At 43.4% G+C, this 15,357-nt stretch overlaps 1 protein-coding gene across 3 annotated transcripts in view; it reads right to left on the reverse strand.

The window, feature by feature from the left end:
• LRBA (LPS responsive beige-like anchor protein) overlaps window positions 1-15,357 on the reverse strand; it is a 3,444,508-nt gene that overhangs the window by 181,665 nt on the left and 3,247,486 nt on the right. For all 3 annotated transcript variants that reach the window (XM_069631262.1, XM_069631261.1, XM_069631263.1), the window contains exon 52: window positions 1,955-2,110. In XM_069631262.1, coding sequence (XP_069487363.1) covers window positions 1,955-2,110 — 156 coding nt within the window. The remainder of the gene's footprint in view (window positions 1-1,954; window positions 2,111-15,357) is intronic.

Here is a 15,357-nt window from a genome sequence, read left to right on the forward strand (position 1 = left end):
ATAAACATCTTGTACTGGGATATATGGGTATTAAATAACATTTCTATACATCGATTGCGTAAATTTGGCACATGCAAAATTCAAGCTGTTGGGCTGGGTAGGCAGTGATGTTATCGAATAGAAAATAGAATGCATTTGACGAACCCAAAACATCTATAAAATAAATAATGATTTTTAGAAAACTATACATATATGTGGTTCGGAATTGGAATACTAGTTCTAGTTTTAGGGATGGGGGAAAAGTATTTTAAAAAGGAGGGGCTTGAGAGCCTCCCCCCATAAACAAAATAAATATATTTAGTTTTTAGATGTTTTATCTTCGTTCAAAATTCATTCTTTGTTTTATCATTCAATAAAATCACATGTAACCATCGGGCTGGCATTCTTGTGCAGCTCTAGTAGTCTAATATGTGTTTATTGTTTTCACTGTGCTATTGGTGGCACTTTTTTGGTCGTATGTTGCTTTGGAAGTAGGCACAGTGGTGTCATTGGTTTAGATTGTGAGGTTTGTTTTGCAATTGCCTTTTGTTGCATTGATTTGTGTTGATATTACTTGTAAATAACATCTACATTGTGTTTAATTGTTTATGCCCTCTTTATTGATTCTTGTACATTAATAAATGTTTCACATATGTATATTTTCAATAATTAATGGTCATTGACTTCGTACCTGAAGTAACAACTCTAAATAGACAGGGACTCTTACCTCTTTTGTTTCCTAGTGCCAGTACGAAGAATGTTTAAGAACAGTACAATTCTAGTTTTCCAAAATTAGAGTGGGCAATGTCAGACCTCTCAACCAAGTCCTGTTCCTTACTTATGAGACTTTCAGTCTAAACCGAATCCCATGAACCCCACACCACTTCAGGAGGGTACAGGGTTCTGAAAGGTACAATGGGCGAAGCTGTATAAATTCCCCTAGTTCTCTTCTATGTCCTCTGAAAACGAAGTGCCACTTTTCAAAACAATTTTCAGGTGTTCGGCTGGCAAACATGAAACTGTGGAGCTGGAAAGCCACTGTGAATGTGTGGCCCGAAATAACAGTCTGGCACATTGTGGGTGGAGTGAGGGCATTTGGAGGTGACTCTTAAGCCAATATTTATTATAGAGAATCTGTTTGCTCTGCGGTAGTGCTAAGGTGCCATTCAGCACCTGGTGTGCGTTAAAGAATAGGAAATTGAGTCGTTTTCCTGAGAGCAGCTGAATGTTGTCACTAACTGAAAATGTAGGTCGGAAAACTACTTGTGTTTCCATTGTTGTTATTTTTTCACACATAAAAGTTCTCCTTTAGGTGCTAAGATGATTTTTGGCACTCAATTTTACATTTGTGAACACAGCTCACTTGGTTAAGGGTGTAAGCAATCAACTTCCAGAATTCTATTATTTGTTTTAAATAGCCTGCACCGCTCTTTAAGGATACAGCCTCGGTCTCAAAAGGCACTGAAGCCGAGCTTAGTGACTTTCACATGCAGCGGCATGCTAATGAACAGAAAGATACGTTATGATAGATCTACCCAACGCTAGCTCTTGTCCTGCACTTTTCTGGTTGAATAATCTGTTTTGCAGTTTCACAGAAGCAACAGAGACATCTGAGTCAGGGACACTTAATATAATACATCCACAGAAAAAAAGAGGGAATACGCACAACACAGAAATATTGCTAATTACAAAACAACACTGCAAAGAAACATTTGAACTGGCAAAGACTGTCGAGTTGACAGCAATGACTTTCCTTTCATAAGCATAAGCTGCACCTCGCTGTACTTGTGTGAGGAAACCACAAAGGTGTATATAGTCCAGTAGCCAAGGTACTACAATGCAGTCTCATTAAATGAGACTACAGAAGGTTGTTTCGGCAACTTGGCGTTTGGACCCAATATCGTTCATTCCCAACCATGATCCCAATTCGAAAACACCCGTTTGCTTCATCACAAACGTAGAGGAGGGACCTTACCTGTGTCTGTGGAGTAGACCCGGAAACTCTTATCCCAAAAGCCGCAGACCAAGATGAAACGGTTGTCGGCCGTGATGATGAAGCATTGTGAATGGACCTGGATGCTTTGGTCTAAAAGGTCAGTGATTTGCCTCCTGTGCATTCCTGTATTACTGGCTAAAGGGGAGAAAATAAACACATTACAATTCTAAACCCACACACTCTTGCTCAAGACTCATTTTGTATTAAAGTATTGATTTGTTGGTGCTCCAACCGACCACTGTACTTAAAGACTTGAAAAAGTAATTGTATTTTCTGGGAAGCGTGAAAACCTAATGCAGGTATTTAAAGCGGGTACAACAATGAGAAATGATCTAACAGTGACAAAAGAGCATCTCTAATGGCCGTTCAACTTTCCATCAAGAGCCCATGAATGTCTTATTCTTGCTGGAAAATAGAAGAACCACTACATGATCTGTGGCCCTCGGTAGAGTTTGGGGTCATTGCAAATGTAGGAGTATATATATTATTATAGCAGATTCATATGCGCCCAAGTTTTGACTGGGCTCGAACAAGTTGTCTGTGTTAGATTTTGGGAGTGCATATTGACTATGAGAAGGGTTTCAGTTCAGGCCTCAGCTCTACTTATAAACTGCCCTATCTGAGCATACTCTCGTTGTGACCACCTCAATTGTTTTATCTTGTTCAATCATATACCTTCAACTGCCCTGCTTTTAAGGCATAGGAACAATTAGCACCGGAAGGTTCTCTATGGCTACAAGGTCATTATGCACTGTCACAAGTCCTTTTACTGTGGTTCTCAACATGTGATTCAACCCCAACCACCTGTCTGCCTCTCTTCAGTCACTGACTTCCATGCAGTCTCACCAATTCACCCTACCGGCTAAAAAAGGTCCTCCACAAATAGCAGTCACATTCAAATAACTGCCATGCTTGGTGGTCTGTGGATGGGGACAGAGGAGTTGAGGTTTTGAGCAAGGGCTGCAGACATTTCATGGCCAATATAGCCATCCCATACTCTGCCACAATTGTCATGGAAATAACTAGAATTGGGCTGTAAAAAACGACTCAATGGATGTTTAGTAACAGTTTCGTCAAAAAATGTGTTAGGAAAATACACATTCATGCACCTTGGCACACAAAGTATCAAGGATTTAAAGAAAAAGACTACACAATTAAATGATTCTTAAAGTTCAGTAAGAGAAATATAAGATAATGCAGGCACAAAAAGCCCAGAATGAATAATCCCTGGTGTACTTTGTGATCCTCAGTAGTTCACCCCTAGCTGTATATTTCAGAGAAAATAAGATGCTCCTATACAGTGACAAAAGCTTACTGTTTTTCTTAAAGCAAAGAACATCTTAAGTGGTGTGACTGGAGTAGTCATAAAAGTCAAGCAGCTCCAAAACGGGTTCCCTTTAACCCCATGCTGCACAATCCAAATCATTATTTTAGTTTGGATTTGCTATGGTTTGAGAGGATTATCAGAAAACTATAATCATGTCCTGCCAGTTAAAACTACATAAACCGAGTAATTAGAGCTGTTTAAGGAAGTTTACTCTTTTTTATCTTTTTAAAGTTGTTGAAGCTATGAATAAAAACCATCAACTTCATTTTAATATCTAAATCACAAAATAGGTCACAAAGAGAGGATGCTATAGAGTACTTTCACTGCCTACTGCAGATGTTCAAATTGAATTTTTGAGAAATTATTTGCAATATGGCTAGAACAATATGCCACGATTGATTCATAGGCACCATGTGAGGCTGATAAAAGGTCTATATGAATCGGAAAATACAAGAGAACTCATAAATATCATCTATCTCTATGGTAACTGCACTCTCACACGCAGCATTAGCGGTGATGCTAAAAGAGACTTTGACACAGTTGGGAATTCTTGTCCTAGCCCCCATCAAGCTTCTGTCTTTGAACCCATTTACATGAAAGCCTTCATGGCATTGTATTATAATGCATCTGCAGAAGTTATGGGGAATGGTGGGAAATCAGAGTCTTTTTCCCTTACATACATGGGCGATGCGATGCAGTCTTATCCCCCTTTTTCTGTTAACTGGTAATGGAATCTTTAGTGATTGTCCTAAAAAATCATGAGGGCATTTACGGTACAGAGACCAAGTTATTATTTTAAATCCTCCTATATGCTGACTTTTTTCGGATCCTCCTCTCCAGATCTGATATGTTTGGCCCTAATGTATGTTGTCTGTTTGAAAAATACAGTAACCTTGCATATTTTATTGTGGATTTTTCAAAAAGTCATTTGTTTCTAATCTCTATGGTGTGTTAACAGATGCATAAAATCTGCCCGCAAACGTTTTGTTTGCGGGCACACTGCCAGCAGTAAAATAGCTTGGGCCCCCGTTTGAACCGTTCATTGAAAACGGGGGGCCGACAAATGTTATTCCCCGCCTCCATAGTTAAGGATGCGGGGGACAATCCTGCAACCCCAGAGGCTGCAGATACTTCAACATGAGGAGCAGGAGACACCTCTGCAACCCCCGCTCCTCATGTTAAAGTAATAAGGTCAAAAAGTAAAACGGTCAAAAGTAAGACCTGTAATTAGGTTAAAATTACCCAACGATCAAATGTAAATGGTCAGATTGGGTAATTCTGTGTTAACAGGGCAATATTCAATAACTGGAATGCTGGGTGGGTTAAAGATGGGTTCACTGCATTTGGTTTTGAAGTCATTAAAGGAGCTTCACATAGCATTATCTCAACACTGAAAAGCAGATAACTGAACTGACCCAGTAGTTTGGCGATGGAGTAAGCTAAACCTCACCAAATGGGTGAAAAAGGGCACAGCAAAAATGGTCCTACTGCCAAAACGATTGTGCATTTTTAGGATGTGAACACTTCCATTAAGCAGCATTGGTATTGCCGATATCTAGACCATTTTCCAATGGCATTTTGTGGCCCCAAACCTAATCAACAAAGACTCCCCTTAATACATTAAAAAACAAGATTGTTGTCACTTAGGGGCTGGCAGGCTGTGACTTCCCAGATGTAAAGCTGTACCACTTACCCTCGATGATTTGATGTCCTCTGCCCATCTTTTGGAACTCTATTGGGCATCCATTTACTTTCTTGTTTTCCCCAGCAAGCCATCTCTACCCACAGTGTGGACTGCAGATGGCAAACACCCCTTTGACAATATCTATTAAAGTGCAGGTTTGGTATGCAGCCGCGTCCTATATGAACATGAACTATCTGCTTCATGAAGCTGTTTGCCTTTTCAGAAATCCAGCACTACATAACTGAAATAAGACTTTGAATTGGCTGTGGTGGAGTGCTCAAGGAATCTTAAGCTTGAGGGAAGTATGGACAGATTGTATTCTTGTATGTCTTGAATTCCTAAATGCACAAGAATACGTTTGATCGAAGAAATAAAGCCAAATATATTCTAGTGAAATTATTTGAGTCCACAAGTTTTGCCCTCCTAACTCAACAATAATTTTGTCTACAACTGATGGACTTTCTACCTCCACTCTATATAAACTCATTGTCCTCCCCCCACAACTCACACCGATTCATGGGACTCTAAAGACACATTTTAAATTGACCTGGATGGCATCATCCTTGATGCAACATTGAAGCAAACATTTTTTAATGCAGTGACTATGAAGATCGATGTTCAATTGAGATTTACCCAACAACCAATCAATATTTGTGTTCAGGAAAAGCACAAGAAGCATGCTTGCTTTTCTCTGAAATGTGTTGGTCATGTCAGAAAAGCAAAAGTATGATGGCTAATGTCTTGTGGTAAAATCTGATCTCCTATGGTCCTGATTCTTAGTGTGATCCCTTTTTTACCTTTCAATTCAGTGAAGAAATGATTCTTCAGGGCATTAATTGACCACTGAACAAATCCTAAAAAACTGGAAAATCAGAATTCGATCTCTAGTGGAGGAACAAGCATATGATAATGTTATAAATCTTAATTCACAACTACCCCACCATGCAAAGCTTCAAGACTAGATTAAAAAAGCACAAAAAGGTCTGGGAGCCCTTCCACTGCGAAGGAACCCGGCCAAATAACCTGTTCTATGGGTAGGTGCCCTCTCGGGACGGTCTACAACCCCATTTTAGCTCACTGTACTTTTCACAGAGGAGGAATATTCATTTGCATATCAGTCTGGTCCCACTCACATGGGCAGTCCAGCACCGAATGCTAGGCAATTCTCCTCTGAACAAGAGTACCAACAAGAACCCTGCAGGCACGTGTTTCGGCCTAGTCGGGCATCATCAGTGAGGTGAAGTTGTGCATCTCTAAGCACTCTGAGCAAGGGGTCTTGCTATGGTTTACCCAGAGTATTGGTGCAGCCAGTCTGGACATGTTTTCTTCTTGTGGCGTGGCATTTTATACTGGCAAAGCAAGGAGTATGTTCTCACGTGGAAGAGGCAGCATGGACATGTTTTCTTATAATGGGAGTATGTTCTTATATGGGAATACTGTCATGTATTGGTGCAACTAGCATGGAAATGTATGGGCACAAATAGGTTTTAAACTGGCATATATTGGGGCAAAAGGCATCATGAAAAGGATCGGGAAAATGCTACTGTGCACTGTTGGTGACTTGGATCTATTAGATTCTTTTATGAGCTAACCCACAAAACCGATTGCAAACCCTGCAGCTTTTTAACAAAGTTCAAGCGGGTGCTGTAAAATGCACCATTTTACAACATTTCTCATTTCTTGGGGGAGAATCTCTCGAAACCACAAATTCCTGCCCCCTCACTACACTCGGTAACTCCCACGTATTTGGTAGACCAGAAATATTCAGACCAGGAGTGGATGAAGGTAGAGGGTGTTCAGAACAAGTCCAGGGGACGCTGGGGGTATAGCTAGTGGAGCCCAGAACTAGTCCAATAGTGGATGGGTAAATGGTAGTACATGTCCAGAGCCACCATGAAAAAGGGCTGCTCTGAGAAAGAAGCCAAAGTCCTACCGGCAGGTTATGTAGCAGGTGATCACCTTAAAGAGTTACTGGCAGACCATGAGAAGGGAAAATCCACCGAACGGGCAAACAGTCTTCACCTTTCTCCATCCACTATGTGATGACTAAGTGCCTGGGGATTGTGTGACATGATCTTAGCAGACCCAATGGCTGAGATGGTACCAACATCATAAGGGAGGCTGGGAAATGCTGGCTTGGCCATCATGTCCCTCAGAGTTGGCTGGCATGGACGCTGTCCTCTCATCCTTCTATAAGGAACATGGTTATTGTGGTGAAGGATGTGCAGTCTAGGCCTCGGGGGCTCATCCAGGAGCAGAGGGGTGGGGGGGGAGGAATCGGCAGTACTCCTGAAAGTGGACTATTCATTGTTAATGGACCACCTTGCTTGCAAGGTTTTCTGGATGCCTTAAGTGGGTTGCAGTCTTTGAGAACAAACAAGAAGCAATCAATTAGGATTGGCAAACACTTCTCTTGGAGCACCAAACTTACTTGCCGGAAACCACATGAGTACCAGACTGCACACTGTGCTAATCAACATCCATACGACCCTTCTGCCTGGCCAGATCTTCAAAGCAGGAGTAGGACGGAAAGCATATGCAGACCAGAAAGAGCTATACTTGCTAGGAAATGACCACCCCACATAGTAGCAGGTTCTTTTATCCTAAGATTTGTTTTTATTAGACCCTATAAGATGTGCCACATGTCTAGGCACTTAACACTCCAAGCAGACAACGGCATCAGAACTGGGGATGTCTAAGAGCAGCATATAATGCCTAGCAGACTTTTTTTGCGTGCAGAGAAAGGGGATGATTCGGTGGTCATGAAGGTATGCAATGGATATTATGGCTATTTTACTGGTTAACCTAAAGCTGTTACATGGAAGCTATGGGCTTTCCTATACCGAAATAGATACTGCATGGTTTTCGGATCTTCTGACACACACTTGGTGTCATTGCAGGCTAACAAAGGAAGGCCTAACTTTATCTCTGCTTGGAAACTGACTATCACTGCACTGCCAAAGTCTGAATCTATTTATACATGTCTGAGCAGGTTTTTCGCATGCCCAATCATGACAGGAATATCACTGGGAACACAGTGCAATAAGCACTTATAAAAGGACTAATATTTCAGGCTAATCGGGGTTGGTAAATGACTTACTTCAAATGAGAGTTTACCCATGCAAAAAACAGATGCTATTCAAAAAATTCAAAAAGGATTCCCAAACTTCTTACTATTTTCAATGGCCAGGTATCTGAACTTAACTATTTTGGGCACAATAACTTGTCAAATGTTCTTAAAAAACATCTTAAATAGGATATCTTGGACTATTTAAGGTTAAATCATGAACCCAAATCCATGCTGTTACATCACAAAGGATACTATGATTATTTCTGGATGTAGAAATAAATCTGTGGCATACACGTGTATCACGGAAATTGAGCAGGAACAATTAACCTGTGAGCAGATGTACAATATCTGCCTATGCAAAGGAACATCTGATAAAAAGTGATTACAAATTTCAGAATTTTTAAGCCTCTCCAATAGTTTTCCAAAATATATGTTGAATTGTTACAGATGTGAACAACCCAAAACCGCCACAGTACATTTCAAGAATTCTGGAATTCTATATCTTTTAATTTAAAAGAGACAGGAGTAACAATTCACAACCTAGAGCTGCAAACATGGCACATTCTAGGAAAAAAACTTTAAACAAGAGATAACATTTGTTGACTTAGCCTTTTTATTGGCCAAATGCAGGATAGCAATAGCATGGAAAGACAAGGAGGGTCCTGGTATAGATAAATAGTTAGCAGACCTTAAAAGATGGTGTTGGCAGAAACAACTGAATGGGAATCAAACGGGAATAGAGGCGAGTCTGGGCATGAAGATGTCATGATGGCCCGGAATCTACTAACAAAATCATAATTTCACCCATCAGATAATAAGTCTCCTTGAACTATGGGATCAACATAGAAAAAGTTACTCAATGTAGTAACTAACATACTCCTAGTCCATAGTCCCCTTTCCTCCATACCTGTGGGATATTCCGTCCATCTGAAAGGGCCGGAGCACATTTTGGTAGCATCCAAAAACAGTACAATTCTTTTTTTTGTTTTTACAGGGGGCCAGCACATGTATGGCTCTAGCCCTGCCTTCCTGGACTCCGCCCAACTCATCGCCCTTCAGTCCATTTTGATCACCAAGGTCGGTAGACATATTAGCAACTAAAGAGTACTTTCTTTTTTTTTTTTAGAGGGGATGGTGGGCGGGCGTATGGAAGAAAGGGGTCTCGGAGTGCGTTAGTCATTATGAGGAGTAACTATTTCTTACTCCTACGTCCCGTCTCCTTTACCTCCATACTTGTGGAAGATTCCCAAGTACTGATGAATAGATAATGGGTGGATGGATTAAACTCCCTTAGCTATAATTAAAGAGGTTTCTGAGGACCGCCTGACAGAACTGAGCATCAGCCCTAGTACTCAGATCAAGGCAGTAATGTTTACAAAACGCAATGGGAGAGGCCCAAGTGGCCGCCTTGGCGATGGTTTGCCAGGGTAAGTACTTTGGGAAAGACACAGAGGCAGCATTACCCCACACTAGATGCTAAGTTTTAGGTGGAGGACCAGGCCCTGCAAATGGAAGAGGCCAGAGTTCTCACTTGAAGAAGCTGCTAGGTACAAATAATGTCAAGGGGGCCCAAGTACCACATCTCCTGAGGTTATAAAAATCAGGCTACACCTAAACCACCAAAGTTTCATTTGACAACAAGTGGAATGACAGAAATTGGCGGGAACACACAGGGGATAGTAACGTTCCACTCTACAATCAATGGGTTCTTCAAGCTCCCTGGAGTTGAACAACTCCCACTTTCTGTTGACACTGGAGATGAAGAGGTCTACCTGAGGTTCCACGAAAGAGAGAAAATGTTATTCAGAGATTCTTGGTAAAGTTCCCCCTTGTGGGAGACCAAAGTCTTGCCCAAAGCATCTGCAGCAATCATGTTCGCTGTCCCAGAAAGTTAGGCAGCTGACAAGGACTTAGTTCTTCAGGCCCACAACCAAACATGCAGTGCTTCCCTGCACAGGGTTAGTGACCCTGCACAACCACATTTGTGGAGTGACTTGCCGCTGCGTTGTGCATCAGGACATGGGCACACTTGCCCTGCACAAAGGGAAGGAAGGCAAACAGGCTAGCATGGTGTTCTGCAGCTCCAGCAAGCTAATGTGAAACGTAATCTCTCCTGGCGACTGAGGTCCGCTCACCATCATTCAGGTGAGCTCCTCAGCCTTTCAGTAAAGTGTCTATAACCACCATTATTCCATGCCAAGTGTGGTGTAGCAGATCTTCCTTCAGAGCACTGTCTCATTGGGCCACAAACATTAGGTCAAACATTAGGTCCTGTGATACTGTTAGAGGCATGCAACAGGTTAGTCATGCCTCCCAAATTCTTAGACCACTGACAATGAAGCATCTCACACATGGACCCAAGACTCGACACCATGAAAACTTGGGATGCCATAAGGCCCAAAAGGTTGAATCCAGGACCTGGCTTTGGTTCTGGAAGATTTGGAATATCTCAGCAATGTTCACCAACATCTCCTGCATGTGCTCAGCACCGCCTCTACGAACTGTAGCAACTGAGAGGGTGTGGTCTAAGACTTTTTAAAGATAAGGACAAAGCTCAAGCTTTGCAGATGACAGCTGTTGAGCAGGAGCGCCGACAACAGATCTGGATTCATGGCTCGAATAAGCCAACCATCCACGTAGGGAAAGACATGAAAATTGTTCCTCCTAAAATGTGAAGCGACCACTGGCAAAAGATTGGTGAGAACCACCATTGGGCCTGAGGGGAGTTTGAAGGGCAGGACCCTGAATTGGTCATGGGTTGCCTGATCATGAACCCCAATTACCCCCTGTGTTGTCGATGGACTGGTACATGGAAGTAGGAATCCTGAAAATCCAATGACACCATCCAGCTTTGAAGCGCGAAGGCATGATGGATCTGGGCTTGGGGGACAATTTTGAACCTGCCCTACCGCAAGTATAGATTCTAAATATTTAGATACAAGATGGAGCGAAATCAGCATCAGAAGAAATGGGTACTACCAGCCCTTACTTTTCTCCAAGTTCTATGTCACCCTTGGATGAGGAGAGGTAGATGAATGGGATGGGGTGAACTGGAGGGCCTTGAAGGAAGGGAAATCCATATCCCTGTGGCCCAGCCTGCAAGGCCCAGATGTTGAAAACAGTATGCTGCCACTACTCGAGATGCAGGCGCAAACCTCCCCCCACAGGAGAATAATGTGCCAAGTTCCAATTGAAGAGCTTTTGCCACTGTAGAAGCAGAGGGAACCGAGGGGGCAACAACATATCATCTATGGTTCCCTTTGCCTGGGTGAGGAATGCACCACTAGGGTCTATTGAGTTAGCTTGACCCATGCCCAGGTGAACAAAGTAGGTAATGGAACGGGTGGAGTGGCCTTAGAAGGACAAGAAAGAAGAAGAGGCAACAGGCTATTGGATGGCTAACCTTAAATAGTATATCATGTCTTTAAAGGCTTTATATTTTTGCAAGGATTTTTCAATGTTGGAATCAAACAAGGAGTCGCCATAAAAGAGCCTATCGTGTAATTGAACCTGCTCTAGTAAATGTCAGATAACAACTTAGTGGTATGTTCCCAAAGGGTCTTAGAGTACTCTGCCTACAGGAGCAGCAGTTTTCTGTGTTGTGCTCGGCTCCCAGGCACACAAAGTCACACTTGATAGAGGGCTGATAAGAACATCTTACTCCTGCAGTCTTTGCAGGACTTAAAGCCAAGGCCTTTGGGAAACCAGCCATGGTGCAGTCGAAATTGAAAGGTAGTTATGATGAACTCCAAGACAGTGTGATGAACACGTTGAAAAAAGGAAATTACATCATGGGGCGCAGCCGGCTCCTTATATAATGCCCATGACGTTATGTCTAGAGGCAAGGAAGTCAACAATGCAGTGCTGCACTGCACCCCCTGGTGATTGAAAATGTGTTTGAAGATCAGCTGGAGGATATAACGAAAATAAGGAACCTTTGAAAGGAAGGAATCTATTAGACACTGCCCTATATTGCATAGAGACTGGACTAAGGAAACTCAATATAGTTATGTTTCCCTGTCCATTAGTAACGAGCATTGGCATTGCTAACAGTTTTGGCTTTTGTGTTGATATGGGAAAGGTATTTTCTAGGCATTGATGCAATGCTACCAACTGGCCATTAATGGTAGCAGCTTGAAAATGGGGCATATACCTGGGCAATCAATAGCAGTGCATGGAAATGCCCATCTAATACCTACAAACAAGCTGAAACTGTTGGTGTTGGCTTTGCATCAAACTTCCCTCTGCTACCTCCTCTCTCATCCCGGATTGTCTGACAGCCATTCAGGCATGGTGTGCGGCTAACGATCTCTGCCTTAATGCCAGTAAGACAGAGATCCTTCTCATAGGGACACCAGCTCCCTGTTTCCCTCCTACCCTCTGGCTGCCCTCCCTGGGCCCTCTACCCTCACCATCCTATGAGGCCAAACACCTTGGGGTCGTCTTCGACTCCGCTCTCTCCTTCACCGCCACATCTTGGACCTTGCCAAGAAGGCCCATTTCCAGCTTCACTTCCTTAAAAGAGTCATTCTCCCTCTCCTCACATTTCCCCAGAAGCTCAATGTTGCCAGAGATCTGGTCCTCTCTATGCCGGACTACTGCGACAGCCTCTTCCTCAATCGCACCCTTTCCTACGGTTTGCGGGTGAAAGACTGAGTCAACCTTTGGTCTTTTCTCCCCTGAACATTTCTGACTAGGTCAAACTCCCACCCCCTTGCTTACCTAGCCTCCGACTTGCTGGTCCCTGCGACGCCTGTTCCCTTTCACTTCAGTGATCGGGAACCTGCACTGCAGGGTCCTTTCAAGTCAAAGTTTTCAAAAGTAGAACATTTGGTGGTTCCTAATTTCGGGATTTTGGTTGGGTAGGTCTTTTCAATTCGGTCTTTTTGGACGAAACCTTTCCTACGCCCCTTTCAGCTAATCCAGAATAGGGCTGCAACACTTATCCTTGGCCTCAAGCCCATGGACTGTACCTCTCCAACCCTAAAATCCCTCCACTGGCTCCCAGGCACCACAGGAATCAAATTCAAGACCATCTGCATCATCCACAAGGCTTTTTGGGGTCTGGGTTCACGCCATCTCCAGCTTTTCTTCCCTAAATACTTCCCTACTGCCCTGCTTGTCAAACGCTTCTCCAAGCAGAGAGTGAGGGGCAGGGCTCTCTCCTCGGCTGGTGCCTCTCTTTGGAGCAGCCTCCCTGCCCCTCTCAGACTTGAGCCGGACCTCCTTAAGTTCTGGAAAATTCTCAAAACTCTCCTTTTCTCTACCTCTTTCCCCCTTTCCAATCCCTGCTAACCACCCCACTGATGCTGAGACTGGTGGCTTGGGCCATATGAATCACAAGTTAGCAGGCCCTCTTCCCAGTTGGCACCAGCACGCGCCTCCACCACGCGCCCCCCTCCACTCTGGAGCAATGCCCTTGTGGACCCCTGCCCGGCAGCTGCGCATCCCACCCTGGGACTCCTCCGCCCTAGCACCTATCCAACGGCCTCCCTTGGCTCCCACTTGCACTTCCCTCCCGGGGTCTCACCAGCACTTGTCCATACCTTGCTCCCTTCCCCCTCCCGTCCTCCTTTCGATCTCCCAGCACTTATCTTCGCTGCACTCGCACGTCCGAATGTCACATGGCCTAGTAGGACCATGATTGTATATTCACTGTTTGCCATGGTTATTTACTCCCCTTGTTCCCTCCCCACTTTGTCTTGTGGCGCCGTGAAACACCAATCTGTTGTATAGGCGCCAAACAAATGCTCAATAAATAAATTAAATTAAATAAATAATGCTCGTCTTCAACATGACTTAAGTGAAGGACACCCATACAGCTTATAAATCAAGTGGATAAAGGAAGACCTAGTTAGGACAGTTGTGCTACACCAGTAGCACGTTTATAGCACCCATTAAACCATTAGCCCTCAGAAGGCTGCTTTTAAAAAACCCTGGCAGGCACCTCCCGTTTGATTTTAATGCTTGATAAAGTTAGCTCAAGGAGATCCCATGAGGGTATTCTTTGGGCGGGGAGGGGATAGAAAGTGGGTGGGAACGATAATAGAGGTTAGCATGGCCATTGGCATGGCAGGCAATGGGTGGATTAATAACCGAACAACACCTACAAGCATTGTGTCCCTCCTCCTATGCCATCTCTATCTGGCTGTACTCCAATAAATTAGTTTCTGCTTACAGGTGGTGCCAAAGCACCGCCTTATAGTCAAAACTAAAAGGGCAAAGAGTGCAGAACCTGTGCCTATTTTCACAATGGCCCATTGGAGACCATAACTCTTGGGCATTGTGCAAGTTTCACTGGCTACCAGAGCTTACTGTACAGAACGTAACACGCTAACACCAACAAAAACACTACCATACACCTGAGGTACTGAATCTTACCCATAAGATTAAAGCGCACAGGGCCTCCAGCACGAACTTCCACATGCAAAACAACACTCAGACACCAGTTCCTCCTGGGTCTGAACCTATCCTCTCACTCTATCTTTACTAACCTCCCCATCCCCTCTCTTGCAGAGCCACACGAGAGCCTGTAGACTTCCCCTGGGTAGTAACAGTGCACGGTATAAGTCAACATAACATTATGCATTCAGCTTTCTATGACACAAGGTCTTCCTTCATTTCTCGCAGATTTACTAAATAGTCCACCCTGGCCAGATGTTGCAGCATTCAAGGGGTAAGTGTCTGCTCTGCATCAAAGAGTATTTATGTATGAAAGGATTGATGGCAGATCCTCTTCCGTGCAAACTGCTAGCTTATGGAATGCTATCCCACAAAACATAGTGAGCCATCTCACTCACTTCCAGGTGCCAACTTAAGATGCACCTCTTTCCAAAGTAATCACAGGCCTATGTATTCTTTGTTGCTTTTAAACTCCGTTGATGTGCTCCGAATATCCTAGTGTCATTGTGGCCCTAGCTGGACGTAAGTACATGCCTAATAAGCACATGTAACAGAACATACATTGCATGACACTTCATGTGCGAATCCCAACAACATGCACATAAACCCGCTTCCGATAGTGAGCAATGAAACAGAGCTAAAGAAACTAAGAGAGACAGCACAAAAAGTTCACCCACACAACTCTAGAAATTACATGAAATACCCAATTTCCCAGAGGAATTACCGCACAAATACATCATGAGCAGTGCATGATGGTGGAGAGTTGTGGTTGGATTACAGTGACACAATTAAGAGTTCAAGAAAACAACTGCCACGTTTTTAGGGGTTGTTTTGCGTTTGTTGCTATCATAACATGTACACACACACACAACATTTGACATCAATCAAACCCTCATGTG

The sequence above is a fragment of the Ambystoma mexicanum genome, chromosome 6q (genome assembly GCF_040938575.1).
Source record: "Ambystoma mexicanum isolate Mex_15411 chromosome 6q, UKY_AmexF1_1, whole genome shotgun sequence".
Taxonomy (NCBI): Eukaryota; Metazoa; Chordata; class Amphibia; order Caudata; family Ambystomatidae; genus Ambystoma; species Ambystoma mexicanum.